The sequence below is a fragment of the Peromyscus californicus genome, unplaced genomic scaffold, assembly GCF_007827085.1.
Source record: "Peromyscus californicus insignis strain IS unplaced genomic scaffold, ASM782708v3 Scaffold_9__1_contigs__length_137607984, whole genome shotgun sequence".
Classification (NCBI taxonomy): Eukaryota; Metazoa; Chordata; class Mammalia; order Rodentia; family Cricetidae; genus Peromyscus; species Peromyscus californicus.
In genome coordinates this window covers 122,707,120-122,727,679 of record NW_026294617.1, presented here as the reverse complement: position 1 = coordinate 122,727,679, position 20,560 = coordinate 122,707,120, and the positions used below count along the sequence as shown (strand labels likewise).

The following is a 20,560-nucleotide window of genomic DNA, read 5'->3' as shown; positions in this document are numbered from 1 at the left end:
TTTTCATTACTTTATTTTATTTGTGCATGTGCGCCTGCTTTTCTGTATGTGCACCATGAGCACATGCTGGAGAAGGCAGAAGGGGGCTTCAGATTCTCTGAAACTGTTACAGGTTGTTGTGAGCCACCTGATGTGGGTGCTGAGGATTGAACCTGAGGTCTCTGAAAGAGCAGCAAGTGCTCTTACCTGCTGAACCAGCTCCCTAGTCCCCACTTTTAACATTCAATTACTGTAAGACTGAAAGAACTGCCTAGAACAAACTTCTTAAGATGATCATAGCAGTCACATTGAAAAATTCAGCTGACTCTAGTTCTCTTATTCTCCACCAAACAAGTGAAACAGGATCCCCAAACTGAAATGCAATATGGATCTTCAAAAGCATGACATTCATCCTTACATGTTAAGCTCGGTGATTATTTCCTGATTTCCAAAGACAGACTCTATTGTTCAACTTTTGAGGCTCTCACAGTGCACTATCAACTCTTTTAAATAATTTATTATTTTTTAATGTGTATATATGGTGTGTGTATTTGCATGAGTTTATCTGTACCATATATGTGCAGGAACCTGTAGAGGCCAGAAGAGGGTGTAAAAGCCCCTGGAACTGAAGGTATAGGCCATTGTGAGCTGTCATGTGGGTACTGTGAACTGAATCTGGGTCCTGTGCAAGAGCAGCCATCTTTCTTAACTATTGACCTATCTCTCCAGCCTCTACCATTCTTTTATATTGTGCTTCTTAAGTTTGTAATAACTTCTTTTTATCTTCCTTGCCAAATTAGAACTCCATCCACAAGAGGCACTGTAGTTATATAATCATTATTATTGCACATTTAATACCTGACATAACACAAAAAGGCAGCGCAACAAGGATTGAGTGAATGAACTATTGAGTGAATAATAAGCAAATAAATAAAGGTGCTTATGTTCAAGTTCCTAAGCAGGGAAAGGCTAGAGTAGAGAGGAGACATCTTAATGCCATTCTCTACATTACCCATCTCTTTTGCCTTCTTATTTCTACATTTTATCTTGGTTTACTGATGACTATTATTTCTATATATCAAAATAAGCAATTTGTCATACTCATCCAGAGCTGCAAATTCTCCCAAGTTCCCTACTTAACTTTCCCACTAAAGTTCAATGACGAGAAACCCAACTGAAAGTCTTGGTTTTACTTTTTATTCCTCTTTCTTCTATCATATTCCTTTAGGTATCAAGTTGTCTTTTTTTTGTATCTTTAAAGTAACTTTTACCCACAGCTAGTCAACAAATCATCCGGTCAGTGCATATCAAGTTCCTATTATGAAATTCCTAGCATTTTATTCTAGTCACTGTAATATATTTCAGATCATTCAGTCTCTTCTCTCAAAGCCCCTGTAGTCTAGCAGAGAGGCAGACAAGCCTAAAATCAGGTGTAATACATGGTGAGACTTGCTTGATAGAGGGTTTTCAGGAACACAGGGGAAAAACAGATGACTTAGATGTTGAGGAAACTTGGCCAGTGTTGTACGTGATGGATGATGAAAGGTAAAGGAAAGAAGGCTACACCCTGATAAAAGAACAGCATCAAAGAAGCTATGAAATTTGAACAAGTACAGCATGGTTTGTTAATCTATAAAGTTTGACAGGAATGATGCTTTGAAAAGCAACGATGGGTGTGAATGTACGCTGCAGAGTTAAGGTTGGCGTGTAGAGAACCTCGCGTTAAGAGGAAGGACACGCAAGTCTTCACAGACATGCACTTCGGATAACTTAAGGATGAGTGTGAGTGTACGCTGCAGAGTTAAGGTTGGCGTGTAGAGAACCTCGTGTTAAGAGGAAAGACACGCAAGTCTTCACAGACATGCACTTCGGATAACTTAAGGATTCAGGCAGTGGCAGGCTCTGATGTACACTTTCCACAGATTTTTCGTCTGGCATCGCCACTGTGGGTTTGGAGGAATGCCAGACTGGAGGCAGGGAGAGTAACTGGAGGTCTACCACACTAATCCCGGATAAAAATGAAGAGGGCCTAAGCTACAACATTGGCAGTGAAAACGGTTTCCAAAGTAAAGCGGGGAAATTTTGAGTCAAGGAGAAATGGTAAAAGGTTCTAATTGATGGCACAATGTTGCTCAGAACTCCAGAGAGGATTTGATGCAAAGCATATGTGGGACATGGACGTGCAGAGACGTACTTCACAGCCACGGAAAGAAGTGAAAAATGGCTGCACAGAGGGAAGTTGGTGGGTGGCAGGTGAGGTTGCCAGGTAAAACAGGATGCACAGTCACATTTGAATTTCAGGTAAATAGCGAGTGACATTTCGTTTAAATACTTTCCAAATACTGCAGCTCCATCCCCTCACAAGTTTCCTTTTCCTGAATGTCACATAGCCCACTTGTCTGCCTCACAAACTCCTCACTCATCATGTTGATTCGAGTCCCACAACTCTGCACCCCTTTCACTGTGGTTATGAAAAGGGTTTCCATGCTTGTACGGATTGTACACTTCGTGTATATGTGTGTGTGTGTGTGTGTGTGTGTGTGTGTGTGTGTGTGTGTGTGTGTGTGCGTGTGCATGTAGAGGCCAGAGGATGTTGTTGGGTGTCTTCCTTTATTATGCCCCACCTTATTTTTCCTTGAGATAGGGTCTCTAACTGAACCTGGAGATTGCCAGTTGGTTGGAACGGCTGGAACATGAGCCCTGGGTGTTCCCACATCTCTACCATACCCACATTGTTCTGTGGGTGTTGGGGATCTGAAATTTTGAATTTTCTTGCTTGTGCACCAGGCACTTTATCTGGAATACCATCTCTTCAGGCCCAGCTTGTAAAGTTCTTGAAAACATAGATTAGGGCTTTCTATTTAGGGTCCAGCACAGTAGCTTCCACTTGGGAGTCACCCAATAAATATTTGTTGAATGAATAAATGTTCTATTTCAGATTTTTATTATTTCTCCAGGCCTATCCCCACTAGCCTGTCCTGTGCTCTGGTCCAGTCTGGTGAAGCTGATTTCTTAAATAGGAGCCTCATGCACTCACCCCAATCCTCAAATAGAGCCCAGGACCCACAGCCAATGCTCAGGTAGTCTGAGGAGCCCCACCTCATGCCTTTTCTACCTATAGGCTTGGGCAAGGAAGCATATCCAGTGCCTGCCAGGCACCTCCCTTATCTTCCTCATAATTTTCTATAATAAAAAACCAATTTATGTGTGTGTGTGTGTGTGTGTGTGTGTGTGTGTGTGTGTGTGTGTGTGTGCGCGCGCGCGCACGCAGTTGCCCTAGGAGGCCATAGGCACTGGATCCCCCTGGAGCTAGAGTTATGGGTCACTCTGAGTTACCTGATATGGGTTTTGGGAGTCAGACTTGGGTCATCTGTAAGAGCAGTACATGCTCTTAGTCAACTGCTGAGCGATCCCTCTAGGCCATTGTCTAGATTTTTGTAGTTCCCATGTTCTTCTATTTCTTCCTAGTTTAAACTATCCTTTATGTTGACTTTAGGGTTATCTTTTAAGGACACAACCAGATGGTATATTTGCTACTTAAATACCTTTGATTACTCCCCGATGCCTGTCAGATAAAGTAGAAACTGCAGTCTGACCATGAGTGTTCCTGACAATGTGATTCAAGCTCAGTGACGAAGAGCTCAGACTTGGCAGTTACCTCTTTGTGACAACCCTGCTTCTGCTACTTTACAGTTATGTGACTGAGTAAATATCTTCTGTTTACATTTCAAAGTATTTATTCATTGCATTTACATATGTGTTCCTGTATACGCTGTGATAAACACATGGATGGAGGAAGAAAACTTTTGTGGATCTGTTATTTACTTTCACCAAGGAGGTTTAGGGGCTCAAGCTCTGGTTGTCACACTTTGTGGCAAGTACCGTTCCCATTGAGCGATCTCTCTGTCCCTTGAGTGACTATCTTAATATTTATGACATTTTTAAAAAGGGGGTACTGCGGTGGTGGCGCACGCCTTTAATCCCAGCACTTGGAAGGCAGAGGCAGGCGGATCTCTGTGAGTTCGAGGCCAGCCTGGTCTCCAAAGTGAGTTCCAGGAAAGGCGCAAAGCTACACAGAGAAACCCTGTCTCGAAAAAACCAAAAAAAAAAAGGGGGGGGAGGTACTGTCTACCCGATAACATTGTGTAAAAATAAAATGATCTAATCTCAGTAAAAAATTTACCATGCCATTGTATCACCCGACCTCACTGTACACAGATGAACACAGCTGTTATTAACATCTGTCCAGCCTTCACTGTCCCTGCTTCTCTCTCTATGTACACTAACACTTTCCACTTGAGCTTGAGTTCAACTCCTCCACCCCCAAATTCCAGATTTTATCACTCCAGTTCTATTTCCGATGCGTGTTTGTTTATGGTGCCTAGCCTGCATGGTACTGGTACCTGGGGCATGTCTTGATACTGAAACTTTTGATGCTGAATCCCTGGCACACACAGAGCAGCATCCTTGTGCACACCAGAGCAGTATCCTTGTGTACACACCAGAACAGCATCCTTGTGCACACCAGAGAAGCATCCTTGTGCACACCAGAGCAGTATCCTTGTGCACACACAGGGCAGTATCCTTGTGCACATCAGAGCAGCATCCTTGTGCACACACAGAGCAGCATCCTTGTACACACCAGAGCAGCATCCTTGTGCACACCAGAGCAGCATCCTTGTGCACACCAGAGCAGCATCCTTATGCACACCAGAGCAGCAGTAACTGGAGTGAGGACACTTTGGTTTCTCCAGGTGCCTTGTGTCACATCAAGGCTCTGGTACACCACAAGCTTTCTTATATGGTAAGAGTGGGCATTTTATCAGTGTTGAAGTGTTCCAGTCGTCAGAAATTTCTCTCCTATTTTCTGTCCACTATGACTTTTAAGAATTGTTCTCATTTTTGTCGCCTCTGAAACACCCTTTGTACTGATATCTATGATTTTCAAATATTATCCCTCTAGTAACTATAATGAACTTAGAAAATCATTTAGAACTGACTGGATTCTGAACTCAAAATGCTTAATTACCAATAATTCTGATATTCTTAAGATTTTTTTTCTACACATATTATGAATTTAAATGAGAAAACTCTAGATATCTACATCCAGTATGGTTTTTATTTGCAATTTACCTTTGGTCCTTCAGGTCCATTTTGTCCAGGAATCCCAATATCTCCTGGAAAACCCTGGTGGACATAAAAAGGTAGAGAGTTTATTCCATAGCAAATTACTTTAAATTTATTAAGCATATAAAACCCTCCTTTGTCTGTATCCCATGCCCAGTTAAAACAATTTATATTCTTCAAAACTCAGTGTTAATGATTATTAGACAATTGTTCCACAGTAGGATAAAAACTCGGTATCCTAAAACAAGAAAATTTACTTTATTAATGAGTCACAGTCTCCAGGCTTAAAGGAATCACTGTGGTCCTGTCTAAGAGAAGGAGAAGAATAACACACCCTTCCAATGTCATACCAGACATCAAACTATCAAAGAGTAAAGTAATGCACTTTGTAAGACTCACTGTTCACTGTTTATTTACAATGAACTTTTGTTAAGTGCAGACACAGTCCACTTCTACCTAGTAAAAAATCATCACCTTATGTATAGGATGTCAATCTGCTTTGCGTCAAACCTACCTATCTATCTATCATAGAATCCCTGACTTGATTGCCTATCCTTAGCTCCTCTAAGTATATTTTTACATTGTCTCTTTATTATCTAATTAATTAAAGAAAATTTTATCTGTGTACGTATTTGCATCAGAATCATAATTTCACCTTTGGAAATTATATTAGCAGTCTAAAGTACTTGGTTCCCAAAATGAAATGTATCATAGTGTTAACTAAAGTCCATGCTGGGGAAAGGTCTGGCCTGTTGCTCTAAAATGGTGAGGTTGAAACTTCTGCTGATATAATGAATTAGAACACAGTACCTCATGCTCAGTTTCAAACAACATCACCATCACCAGGCTTTCCTTTATTGATTTAGTCACAATGAAGAAAGTCCATTTCTAGTTAGAACATGTGTACTCTGGCAATTTATATCCCAGATTAAAATTTTGGATTATGTGGAGGACATTTGTGGCAAAAGACAAAAAAAAAAAAAAAAAAAGGTATGTACCTAAAGGATTTACCACAAGGTTTGATTTCCAAGGATCATGGAATAGTTAACACAGATATATGGATTTTTTTAACTGATCAAAAGGAACCAGGTAAACTATGCTAACATTTATATTCATGCATATGTACAATTGTATTCACCTAATAATTTCAAGTCTTCTCTCTTGAATAGATTATATTTACTGGCCTTGAAGCAATATACCTGTCTTTTAGTTCTTGCTGAAACACTTGCTCATTGAACTCCATGTACTCCATAAATCCTCTACGCTGCTCCCTCACTCTGCATCCACTACTTGAGTGAATATTACCTGGTGTTCCAAGCCAAAGGGACTTATATTCTCCCTTTAAATATTTCTTTCTCTTCTCCTAAAACTCTCACACAACAAAGTAAGTTAACAGTGTCTTGTCTTGTTTTATTTTTCATGTCAGATTGTAAACACCTTGGGTTACTTCATGTGTTTTCCACTCTCATACTCCCAGCAAGTACTACGACATCTGCTGTGCAGTAATTGCTTTTAAAAGTTTTGTTGCTGTTGCTATTGTTGAGTGACTGACTTATTTCTTTTGAAAAAGAGGACAGCATGTACTGTGGCTACTTGCATCCTGGGTCTCCATTTACAACCACTCAGAACACTGGCTCAGAGCACCCTCATGGCTACATTCGTGACTTGTCCATTATCCAGATGATCCCAGAACACATTATCACACCAGCAATCAAGAAAGCTATCAGAGCATTGAAACTAGGGTCATTTAAAAATAACTCTTAAGGAGCTTGGATAGGATTCTACAAGCCAAATATTTGGGGGAAAGAAATCTTTTTCAATGGGGAGAAAAATTGGATTAAATTTAACCACAGTAAATATATTTAAATTTGTAAGTTCAAATACTTCTATACCATGTATAGAAGATAAAGGGAAGCTAACTCATTACCTGGAAAGTGATAACAAAAATTAACAATTAATCATTCATTTGTCTTTGCTTATATTCTATACAACTTTCATCCAAATGGTAGGTAAGGGTATGCAATCTTCTCCCAAAGTAGATAAGGGCATTCCAGCCCTCCTCACAAAGAAATGACAGCATGAAAACCTGAATCTGTTTTTCATCCCCTCAAATTATCTCATGGACTTGGCATTGTGTTTAGACCTACAGTAACACCCCACACACATACACACACAAAAGGATGACAAGGCATATGCTTACTGACGGAAGAACACAGGATGACCCGCTGCCTTGCCCAAACAAGCAAAAGAAACCTCAATATGATCAGGACTCTGTCATGAGACTAGCAATTTTCAAGAAAAACACAAATCAAGGAACATGCAAAACTACACCATGGGACTATAATCAACACAGACTGTGGAAGAATCTGTAAGTCAAGTGGCTGGGCGCTTCATAGCTAAATTATATGGGAGAGAAGAATGGCGAGTGAACTTGGAGACTGAAAGACACAGCAAATTTAAAAACAAAAGCAAGACCCAAGAAGGCTTTGGGTGCCAGCAAGCATTTCTACTCTAACCTAACAGTACTTACAAGGAAATCTGTCTGAAATGCGTGTGTGATACACATTTGTTGTACAGTATCTTGTGGTTGTGACTTATTTTACAATAAAACTAACAAAATTAGTGAGGTAATCCCAGTTCAACATGGGGTGTTTGATATGTGCGCACCTGCACCTGCACCCTTTGTGGGCCCAAATATCAACAGGATACATGAAAAGACATGAGGTAGGACAGACAAAGAGAACGGGACAAAAGAGGTCACCAGCTCAAACCTCATACTAGAGTTAAGCAAGTCAAATGTTTCAAAATTAAGAGTTTACTGAAAATCTTAGAAGCATGTCAGCACAATTATTAATAGGAAAAAAAACCCTATTCCTTCCCACATGGGCAAGCTTAGAAAATTGGCCAAAAACCATTTTCATTATTTTAAATATTCATAGCTGGACTACTTCCAAGTAAAGGGCTTGCCATTTAAATAATACATTAAAAAACAGAGTTAACTGGATCAGCTGAGTTTTAATGATAACAACCAGAAAGGAACTTTTAATGTTTAAATGTACTGCTCAATCTGTAAAGCCAACGATGGGACATGGATATATATGCCAAACAGTGAAATGTCAGAGACTTTACACACTAAAAAATTAAAGTATATCCTTAGGGTCAAAACTTAATTTTAAGAATCATAGTGGCAGACAAATCTACAATAAGAAAAATAAGGAACAAAAATCTGGTAAGGATGTCTTGACTCATTGCTTTAAATTTAAAATAACATTAACAAGTCAGAAGATGTTCCTCCCACAAACAGCTTCACTGTTTCTGTTAAGTCTTTACATCACACTTGAAAGCATGATACCTCCTTAGTGAGGAGGAGAGGGAGGAGAGGGAGGGGGGAAAGGGGAGGAGGAGAAAGGAGAGGGGAAGGAGGGGGAGGAACAGCCTGACTTCTGGTGCTTTCTTAACAGAAAGTCTGATCAAAATTGTTTCTGAGAAGCAGAAAAATGAAGTAGCTTTAAAAATAATGAGTGCAAATGTGGCTTCTATTTTCAGAGCCTTCACATCTGTTTGCTGTACAGAGAGTGATTCCGTGTTCTCTCCAGTAAAAACAAAATTTTATTATTCTCTAATCACTCAAGGCTGGAGACTAATTCACATGCATTTTTATAGCAAAACCTGGGAACCAAGGCACTAGCAGATTATATTCATTTCCTAGGAAATCATAAAAGTGAAATACTGCCTTCTTACTTAGTGGTAGCCAAAAGCTCAAAAAACCAGTTTCTTAGTAAGGTAAATATATGGCATTTTATGGCTCACATTGACATTTTGAGTAGCTTTCCAATAGGGCTAATATATTTCTGCTTTTTATTAAGCTCTATATTTCTTCAATTAAAAATTACAAGTGGATAAATAACAAACAAAAGTAAATCTAATGGCTGAGTTAATGAAGATCAATCACAAGACGGAACGAACTGTATGAACCCCAAGGGTCTTATGCTAAGTGAAAAAAGCCAGACAAAAGAAGAGCATAAACTATGAGTCATTTGTAAGAATACTTTGGAAAATTGTATTAATGTAGAGTGATGAAAAAGGTATCCTATGAAGAAAAAGGGCAGGAAGAATAGAAGAAAAATAAAAAATAAAAAATTATAAAGATGCAATTGCTGGCTTTGGTAAATACATCTGTTGTTTTGACTCAATGATGATATCATAAATTATCCATAAATGAAAATTATTCAATTGGATATTTTAAATATTTGGATTTTATTCCATACCAATTGTATACCTCAATAAATCTTTGTTGTTGTTTAAGGAACTGGTATTGAGTACTGTGATGGATAATACTGATCATTGTCTTCACAGTATCTGGAATCACCTAGGAGACATCGCTCCGAGAACACCTTGTGAGGGATATTTTGGTTAGCCTCTGGGCATGCTTGTGAAGGATTATCTTGATTAGGTTAACTGAGGTGGAGAGAACCACCTCCACTGTGGGCAACACCATTCCATAGGCCTGGGTCCTAGACTCCATAGAAAGGAGGATGCCAGCTAAGCATGATAATTATTATGTCTTTCAGGTGCAATATGGCTACCCATGGCTTCTCTGACATGATGAACTGTATCCTTGAACTGGGAGCCCAAATTATCCTTTCTTCCATAAGTTGCTTTTGTTGGAGTATTTTTATGATAGCAACAGGAAAGGTAATTAATGCAGGTATTTATATAACTGTTTGTGTGGTAGGCAACCGTGTGCTACGAGGTGAACATCTTTGGAAAAGGAAAAATTCACTCACTGAATTAGTCCTCGGGTAAGATCAATAGACTTTAGGTTTGGATAAACTTTACCTTATTTTTGAGGTAAGTAGTATACTTGATTATAATAATAGCTCGAAAACAAAGTGTATTTTGGATAACTTGGGATTTTCTGTTATTTGTCATGGTACTTTAAAATATTATAAATTGTTCTAGATGATATTTAGACTATTAAATACCATTGAAATGTTTAATTCCTATAGATGTTACTTGCTACTCCTGTTGTGTTTTAAATACACAGAACACAGTATGATAAGGATTGTACTTATCTTCTGAGTAGCTTTGAAATTTAAAGCTAGTAGATATGAATGAAGTATTTTATTTAAGAAAACAGTCACGAAATAAAATTGATAAAAGCAACATGTAGATTATGAATTTGTACAAGGAGGTTAGGTAAAGCCTAGTCTGTTAGCTGTTATGTGTAGAGTACACTAAAGAAACGTTTAATAGTCTGAACTGATGCCAAATTAAAAATGAATCCTCTTGTGTGTCAGTGTAAACAAATGTTACACATGTTTGCGCACATGTGAGTGGCCAGCAGACACCTTTGCACACCCTTCACAGGTGTCATCCACCTGTTCTTTAGAGACTGGATTTCTTATTGGCCTGGAACCTGTAGAGTAAACTAGGTTGGCAGAGAGCCCCAGAGATTCTCCATGAGTTCTGAAGATCAAACTCGAGAGAGCCCCAGAGATTCTCCATGAGTTCTGAAGATCAAACTCGAGAGAGCCCCAGAGATTCTCCATGAGTTCTGAAGATCAAACTCGAGAGAGCCCCAGAGATTCTCCATGAGTTCTGGAGATCAAACTCGGGTTCTGAAGCTTTCAGCACAAGCACTTTCTCAACTGCTCCATGACCCAGCCTCACTAATTCTAGTTTAGATAATTATACAGTTACATAGTTTCAAAAGTTACCCTCTGTCTTAAATAAGCACAAAGACAAAAAACTTAGCATAGCTTCTCTGGAGAGGATTTCAGCCTTACATACTCAAAGGAGAAGGAGCAAACCCAGCAGGAGAGCGGGGGCCTGTGAGTGGCTATTTGATTTGAGCAGACACCCAGGATCCAGTCATAGGATTTTGTTCCTCTGCATTTTAGGAAACATGCGTCATGTCAGCAAATACGGTGACTCCAAGCAGGGAAGTAAAGATATTAAGTGAAGGATTAAACTGACTGTTTCTGAATAAGAATAAGTCATCCAAAAGTTAATACCAACAAAGCATTGGAAAGGGCAAAAGTAATAAAGTTGTTTTCCTGGTAAACTATAGGAACCAAACTCAAGTGTAGAGCAGGGGGCAGCTGCTAACGGAGGAGCTTCTCTGTCTTCAGGAAAAACCACATGTAGAAAATCTTGGCTTCTGCCAAGAGAAATGCAAAGTAAAGACCCCATTGAGATATCTGGTTCTCTTTCATCCTCCCTTTGCTGTTTTAGACCTAAAATGCCTTCAGAACCAGATTGTTTTCGTTATGAGATTTTTGAAAAGTTTTGCAATTGATTACTCCTCATCATACATTTTCTTCTTTGAGCAATTCCATGTATTGGAGCAGAAAACATTGCAGCTGACTCCCATATGTTCAGCATCATGAAAGCCCCGCAGAGAAAGTTCTCAAACAACAGACAATGTAATTCCTTATGATGCAACACATCCATCCCCAGTTCCACAGAGTGTTCATGCATCTGTGATATCGCTCCACACCCGTCCCCAGTTTCACAGAGCATCCACACATCTGTGATATCGATCCACATCCGTCCCCAGTTCCACAGAGCATCCATGTATCTTTGATATCGCTCTTAAAGGCACCGACAAGGCCAGACAGGAAGTCCACATGTATTCTTGTAAAGGTCACACAAAGCTATATCAAACCTACAATTTTAAAACAAACCACTCTGTTTGTTACTTGCTATTTAGGAATTCATAATCAATAGTGACAAAAGGCAGATAGAATATAGTCGGCTTGGAGGAAATGCAAGGATAGAAAATGACTGTAAAGGCAAGTGAGGAAAACGAGGGGTTTGAAGATGGGTTATATCTCCATTCACTTGGTTTTGATGATGTTTTCATGATTTACTCTTATGTCAAAACTTGAACCATGTAATTTTTCAGGCGCAGTGGTGCATGGCTATAATCTCAAAACTTAGGAGGTGGAGGCAGGAAGATGTGGAGTTGAGGCTATCCTTAGCTACATAGTGAATTCATGGCCAGCCTAGGCTATAGAAGACCCCGTACCAGGGAAAAAAGTTGAATTGTTTAATTTAAATGTATGCAATTTGTTATATGCCAATTATACTTCAAGGGGGGCAGCTAGGATTGGATGGCTTAGGTAGTCATGCTGTCATGGTACCCAGGTTTGTAATGATTAAAAGACCTTTAAGGAAAAAAAAAACCTTAAGATTTATTTCCCTGAACTTCTTCCCAGGTAAAACTCAGTGAAGCTTGGGTTTTGAATTATTTCACAGGTAACAACAGCATGATCACTATTTTATTCATGTATTTAGAAAAATATATTTATAGACACTCAATATCTGCCATCTACCTGACTCATTAGGAATTTCTCTGCTGTTTTAATTAGTGAGCATCAGTCTGTCCACTTTAACACAACTGAATGTACCAGACACTGTTCTTGTCACTGAGTGCACTCTTGGGAAAAAGTCTTGGCTTCATGGAAATACATTCTGAAGACTTTATCCTAAAGAAAGTCTCCTTTCATGCATGAACATTTTAGTGTCAGACAGGGTGTGTGTGTGTGCAGCAAAACAAAGCCCATTTATAATGCTGGAGGCAGTCATGGACCTAGGGCCCACAGCTTCATATTCTCTTTTGTTTTCCTTTTCAAATAAATTTATTGCTTTTTGAACTACATAGACATACATTTAGGCCTCATTGAGAAGAATATACCAGCTCCACTTTCTACAACCATGCACTATATTGCCAGTTCAATGCCATGTGGTCTATGATGCCCCTCAGGGTTTGCCTCAGCTAGATTTGGTAGTGTGTTTAAATCTTGTAGGTCTTTGTTAATATGGTGTGCTAGTCAGAGTCCTTTAGAGCAGGAGTTCTCAACCTGTGGGTCGTGACCCCTGTGGGAGTTAAATAACCCTTTCACAGGGGTTGCATATCAGATATCCTACATATCAGATATTTATATTACAACTCATAACAGTAGCAAAATTACAGTTATGAAGTTGCAACATAAATAATTTTATGGTTGGAGTCATCACAAGGTGAGGAACTGTATTAAAGGGTCTCAGCTTTAGGAAGGTTGAAAACTGCTTTAAAGGAACACACACACACATACATACACAAATACACACACACACACACACACACACACACACACACACACACACACACACATATATATATATGATTTGTTAGAATGGCTTACAGACTGTAGTCTAACAATGGCTGTTTACCAATGGAAGGTCCAAGAATCCACTAGTTGTTCAGTCCATGAGGTTGGATGTCATCTTCAGAATATGCTGGAATCCTGATGAGGTAGGCTCTAATGCTAGCAAATGAATGGATACACTAGCAAGAGCGAAAGCAAGCAAGCAAAGAGAGAGCAAGCTTCCTTCTTCCATGTCCTTTATTTAGGCTACCACCAAAAGTGTGGCCCAGGTTAAAGGTGGATCTTCCTACCTCAAAAGATCTGGATTAAAAGTAGGTCTTCTCACTTCAAATGATTTAATTAATTAAAATCCCTCGTAGGTATGCCTAGCCACTTGGGCGTTAGTTAATTTCAGATGTGGAATTATCATTGACAACTAATAGCCATCGCCAGCTAAGAATAGCCATCCCGATGGCTATTGAGTACCAGGCATGCTATATCATGATCAAGAGTATGTTTCTCCATTCCGGTACAATGTGTGCTCATAAGGGAGATAGTTGTACCTCAACTAACTTTATTCCTCCAACATAACAACTACTCATTTATTTCTCACATGAATCTTCCACTCCTGTGTATATCATACTTTTCCCAACCAGAATATGCATCTTTTTCAAAGTATGGGTGATATGTTGAAATATATTCTGCAATATTCATTGGGTATAGCTAAGGGCATAGTCGAAACTCAATAAATATATTTTTATTTGCTGATTTAATCGCATGTACTCTTTTAATACCACTTTAATCATGTGTGTGTGTGTGTGCACACACACATGCACACGTACACACATACACAAACACACTGTGGGTATGAGGATGTGAGTGCAGTGCACACAGAAGATGGAAGAGGGCATTGGATCCTCTGGAACTGGAATTACAGAAAGTTGATTATAAGCTGCTCTTTGTAGGTCCTGGAAACAGAACACAGGTTCCCTGAAAGAGTAGCATGCATTCCTAACCACTGAGCTATCTCCCTAGTCTCTATTAGCACCATTTTAAAAATGACAACTAAAGAAAAAAATTCTTAATCAAATCCAAATCATCAAAGATATCAAGGAAGTAATTGACTTAAGTGAAAGGACTCCATTACATGAATATAATCATTAACATAGTAGCCACAGGCTGGTGCTGGCTTGTTCTAGTTGAGTCTATTGAAACGGTGAAATGAACATGCAATAGAATGCCTCTATTTGATATGAACAGACTTGACAAATTATTCTTGGTTTCAGATGAAGACCACCCGGATGGACAAAGAGGACCCACTACTTGGCCCCGTTCCTGGATTAGTGGTCTTTACTCACTTTTGTGATAAGTAGCTGGCCCCACTTACTAAAACCAGCATCACAAACTCAAATACTTGGCAAGAGCAACAGCCCAGGGGACTTAACAGCTGAATCAACAAACACCCTCACTCTCCTGCTACCATCTTAGAGCCTGTGTGTGAGCTGTGCTGAAGATTGATGCTACTATGCCTAGAGAAACTGCAAAATTTCCTGAATATCACATATATTTCTATTAAAAGCATACCTGTAATACTACTCTATGAGGAACAGAAATGCACAGATCTCCATGTCATTATTACAGTGGCTTCATAACTTGAAGGAACTAAGTCAAACATTAAGAACAGATATGTTTTGAGCGTTTTAAGGGGATTTTTATCCAGATAACCTTTATCAAGGGGCAGTTCCCATGTATGCTGATGGCAAATACCAACACTCATGACGGCTTCCGAACTCTTACCTTTCATCAACTACACCTAGGACTCAGAGCTTCCTGTCTGGAAGGAACTAGTAAGAACTGTTGGCCAGTCCTTGAGCAGATACCTGGTCTCATGATATGATTAACTTCAGGAGTATTGAATTTTCCAGTCATCCACGGACTTTCCCTTGCTCAATATGTGACACTGGGGATGGGATAATCAGAGACTTTTGTTATCTTAGTTTCAGGTGACCATTCCAAGTTGAAATGGAGATGTCTTTGACAGGGAAATACATCACTTTTAAATATCAATCATTAACTGCTCAGAATGAAACCTCTTTATCTGGTCCTTCACTAAAAACAGGCTATAACTGAAGGGCAAATTATATAAAGGAAAAGAGCATGGTGGTTGTTTGAGATGGCTAAGAAACTATGCCTAAGAGAGAACAGAGATAGAGGGACAGATTTGGAGGCTAAGAATCCATGCCCAAGAGAGAACAGAGATAGAGGGAGAGATTGGGAGGCTAAGAATACATGCCCAAGAGAGAACAGAGATAGAGGGAGAGATTGGGAGGCTAAGAATCCATGCCCAAGAGAGAACAGAGATAGAGGAAGAGATTGGGAGGCTGAGAATCCATGCCCAAGAGAGAACAGAGATAGAAGGGAGAGATGGGGAGGCTCAGGAAAGAAATAATTTTTTTTTTTTACCAAAACTACAATTTTCTCTAAAGACTAGTATGTTCCTAGTCTCTCAAGGAATGGTTTGCTATTTAATTTTCATTTTATCAAATATTAAATACAAAGGGAGAATATTGACCACTAATTTCTAAAACATAAATTACTTGAAGATAGGACATAATTTAATTAACCTCAGAATTCGATTTTTAGTGATTATTCCTAAAAGATCTATTGGAAATGAACAACATATTAGATTATCTAAAGAGAAGGCTAAAAGACAGGAGTCTGGTGGAACTCTGAGTTTTGAGAATCAGTCAATAACACACATTTTCATACTTTTTAGTCATATATATTTATATTTGGTGTGTATGTGTCCACACATGCATGCATACATGTATTGGATAAGGATGAGGAGGACATCAGAGGTCAACATTGTCATCAAAGACCTAAAAGATACAGGGATGGAGGTTGCTATTAGAACATTGTTTATTTCACCAGAAAGTGACAAGAGTTTACCACAGCCTCAGTTGCAGCTGCTGGGTCAGATGTAGTGTCATTGTGACAACAGATTACTAAGACTTCCCATCTTTGCTGTGTAGTTACTGATTTAGCAAATGTATTCTTTTCCTTTATAATTATAACAGAAAATGAAAAGTTTGTGTTTATGTGGGTTAGAAAATAGTCACTTAAAGCTTTCCTGTGTTCCTAGACTTCTGCTATAATAATACCGTCTGAAGGGGTCTGCACTATAAGAATATGCTACATAACAACACCCCAACCCACTAAACATATAACATCATACTGAATGAAGAATACTCCAGATAGTGAGAATAAACTTCAGTAAGTTTCAAGGGATGGCCAGTTCTCTGAGGTCTTATGAGTCCAGTGACTATGAATGTACTGCACTGTCTCCTACAGGACAAATTAAGCACAATATTATACATTGTGTCACCAAAAGGAAGGATAGGCCACTTTGAACTCTGAGATCAAAAATATCTATATGTAGGAAAGCCACTGTTTTCCATATACTGAGTACTCTGAAGATTGCCAGTTCAAGGGGAACCCCATGCATCTCTGTGTCAGCGCAGCATTCCTGAAGACCCTGCAGCATTAGAGAAGTGGAAGATGCAGACAGAGACAATACAGCTCACAACAATCTTCAGCAAGAGAAGTGTGCTACCTTCAGGAGTCAAGAGTGAAGTCATGTAATCCACAGCTGAAAATAATAAGATTGTTGGGAAATAACTCTTGGTGTCAGTAGGTCTTGGTAGAGCAAGAGTGCTTGACCCTTGAAGAATCAACTGAATCTACACCCAAAACTTCCCAGTATTTCCTGAATTCAATGGGAACTGCCAAGACACAAATTGAGATGGAAAATTCTATAACCACAATTGAATACAAACAGGTCGAGGGGGAGGGCACAAGAAAACTGCATGTGGAGATAGCCCAGACTTCCAGGTTAGCTCTCAGAGATGCATCAGATTGTCTTTTACACAAGACAGTACATGTTGCGATAGAAAGGCGGGACTTATGTACCCAGATGGAGCAGGAAAAGAGGCTGAGCATGATCTGCTGTGGGTTAGCTTCAGTGGTTGTCAGCTGGAGATGAACAGCAACTTCATGACACAACTGTGGGCATCCCGAGTTACAGCAGGGAGGACAGAATTGCTTAACAAGATCTGTGAACAGGTCGGCAGGTCATTCTTTTCCTGGAGAGACATGACCTCAGGTGGGATGGAGAGCTCAAAGGTCCAGGTAGAAGAGACGTAGAAGAGAAGAAAAGAGGAAATAGCTACAGCCATAGAAGGGATATGTAGGTCAGTTACACTAAGGGCAAAGGATTTTGTATCACATACTGAGGCCCACTAGGAAGTACACGTCAAAACCAACTAAGAATCAAGGGCACACAATGTCTCATCTAACTGACATTGGCTAGCCTTTTGTCACTGGCAACCTTCAGACTAGATTGGGTAGCGTCTGAGGAAAACAGACAAGGTAAGAAAGACATGGGCTATACGTTGGTCGGTCTGAAAGATGGACTTCCCTTTGCCAAGCTGGATAACAGTTACTGATGATGATGTTAATCCAAACTGCCAGCAGTAGAGACAAACACATTTGCCAATACATCACCATTCCCCCAGAAAGCCAACTAGCCACTTAGTGACAAGTGTATTACACTTGGTCCCTTGCCATTTCAGTGTTATCAGTGTCTTCACAGACAATGGGCACCATTTGCTTCTACTGCACTTGGAGCTTCTACTCTGCTATACAGAATGCCTAATCCATAGCATCTAATTCCACAGATCCAGCCTCTGAATTAGAGCCTTCTTCACATGATAGGAGAGTGGACCCAGGATACAATCTTCTGACCTTAAGCTGTCTTGAAACATACAGGCAGCCTTTCCCATTGGACAATGAAGCAGCCTTTTAAAGGTTTCACAAAAGTGACACATGGTGTATTCATGAAAAACACTCTACAAGGCACTTTGCCTCAAATAGTGAAGATATAAGGAGACCAAGAAGTTGGAGGAGGTGTGGTTCTATTTACTGTAATTCTCAATGATACATTGATTCATGTTTCATGTCACACAATCCTAGACCCTACAGGGTCTGAGGTCCTGGCATCCAAAAGTGTCTCTCTTAACAAGAAACACCACAAATTCCTGGAAAATTTAAAGTTATGGCTGCCCCTGGGGCTCTTTGAACTTCTTGTGGCCATATATGAGCAAACAGAAAGAACAGTCATTCTCCAAGCATGCCTAACAGACCTCGAGAAGCATATGCAAGGAGATGGCTTTTACACAATAAAACAGGAAGGAAAAATGAAAAATTTGAAATAACATATAAAAATTGGGGGCCTCCTGGGATGTGTAGTGAGATGCCTAGACCAGCTGAGGATGAGAAAGCATAAGGTGGCCATGGAGGATGGAGAGGAGGAGAACAATTGTGCTACCATGGAAAACTGGATCGCCAAGGGTGTAGTCCCTCTTTTGAACTTAGGCAGATCAAGTAGACTCTACATAAGTAAAGATACAGCAAATGTAAATATGCAAAAAGGTAGGGCAAGCTTTTGTAGACTAGAACTTACATCTGACAAAAGTATTATTTTCTTGTCATATAAACATTAAATATTAAAAAAGTGAACAACCAATGGGTCAAAAGGAAAACAGGATCAAGTTCAGTAAAACAGAATGACAGCTTTATCACAATGCAATATAACCTCAAGTGTATATTACAGTGGGAAGAAGCCTATCCAAAATGCTTTCTACTGTAATTCCAACCCCACATGACATACTGCCCAAACAATGGAGACGATACAAAGATAACCAGTTGCTATGGTTTTTAACATGAATAGGAAGACTACAGATGAGGTTTAGGACAATGACACTATTCATGAAACTACAATGATGGAGATGTGCCATTATGAATTTGTCTAAACTCTTAAGATGTACAGCATTGAGTGATATAACATGCATAATATGCATATAATGTGCATGTATATTTAATCAAATGTGACGATCATTTCCAATTAAAAAAATAGAAATTGATAGCTTTTTTAATGTAGTCAAATATGTACATACTTTAATCCTGATCCCTGAATTTACATCAGGAGAAACCACTCCATTTCCAGGGAGCGTAGGGGCCAGGCAAAGTTGTACAGTATTTCCAACTCTGACACTGTATTAGTGTCCTCCTGAAGCCATTCAGCATGAGACTTGAGTCAGAAGTGTAAGAATCGGCAAGAACTCAAATAGTGTGGGTTTGCAAATTACACGATGGCACAGGGGCAAAGCCCTAGGAAGATGTGGTAAGTCTAACTCAGAAGAAATAGTAAGGTATCAAAATTTAAAATAACACTGGGAAATTAATTATCTTTATGTGCATATGCAAAAGCCTACTAGTGAATATAAAGGTAGAGAAACTCCACCAAAAAATTGCATTGAAAATATAAAATTGCAGCCAGGTGGTGTTGGTGCACACCTTAATCCCAGCACTCGGAGGTAGAGGCAGGTGGATCTCTGAGATTGAGGCCAGTCTGGTCTACAGAGTGAGTTCCAATTCAGCCAGGGTTACATAGAGAAACCCCGTCTCCAAGAACTAAAGTTAAAATAATAATACTAATACTAATAATAATAATAATAATTATAATAATAATAATAAGAAGAAAAATTAAAAAATTAAAAAGTAAATCTTAAAAAATCATAAAATTGAAACATATTTAAGAAGAATTGTGCAAAACTACCATGTGGAAAAACTGTAAATATTCCTCAAAAAATAGAAAAGGAGATTTGAGCAAATGAAAGACAGGCATTGTTCTTAGAGAGGATGACTCACTTGCATAATTTTATCAATGCTCTTTTAATCTATCAGTGCAAACTGTAGCCAGTAAAAACAATGATGGCATTTTTAGTGAAGCTAGATAAGACTGATGCTAAACTTTACATGGGAAAAATAATTCAAGTGTACACAGGAAAATATTGAAGATGAGAAACTAAGGGACTCTTAGCCATTAAAACATGCCACAAAGCTCCTGTTATTTCAAACATGGAACCTGTATGTGGGCAACAGTGTAAGGATAGCACAGTTCACTGCACTAACTCAAGTCCACTTTGTTTTCCCTGATATCTTGTGTCATAGCTGTGTGGAGGTGAGCTAGGAAAGTCTGGCCTCTGCCGTGACATGTCTGTTACATGCGTGAGTTCCCAGCAGCTGTGGCCCTGCACAAGGTCAAGAGGGTTGAAAGTTCCAGCATTAAGGAAGGAGGGGGTCCTTCACCCCCATAATAGCTGGAAGGCCAGCGGCAGTTGATGGCTGCTGAAGGGACAGAGAGTCAATTTTCTTTGGGGGAAGGTGCCCAAGCGAATGACTCCACACATGGGCATATG

The 20,560-nt window shown here is 39.4% G+C and overlaps 1 protein-coding gene and 1 long non-coding RNA gene across 2 annotated transcripts in view; one reads left to right on the top strand and one right to left on the bottom strand.

The window, feature by feature from the left end:
* Positions 1–19,764, top strand: part of LOC128105751 (uncharacterized) — a 95,320-nt gene extending 75,556 nt beyond the window's left edge. The window contains exons 3-4 of the long non-coding RNA XR_008216482.1: positions 9,678–9,801; positions 14,528–19,764. This is a non-coding gene — a long non-coding RNA (uncharacterized LOC128105751). The remainder of the gene's footprint in view (positions 1–9,677; positions 9,802–14,527) is intronic.
* Positions 1–20,560, bottom strand: part of Col24a1 (collagen type XXIV alpha 1 chain) — a 271,849-nt gene that overhangs the window by 163,924 nt on the left and 87,365 nt on the right. The window contains 1 exon segment of the mRNA XM_052731052.1: positions 5,113–5,166. Within this exon segment, the coding sequence (XP_052587012.1) occupies positions 5,113–5,166 (54 nt within the window).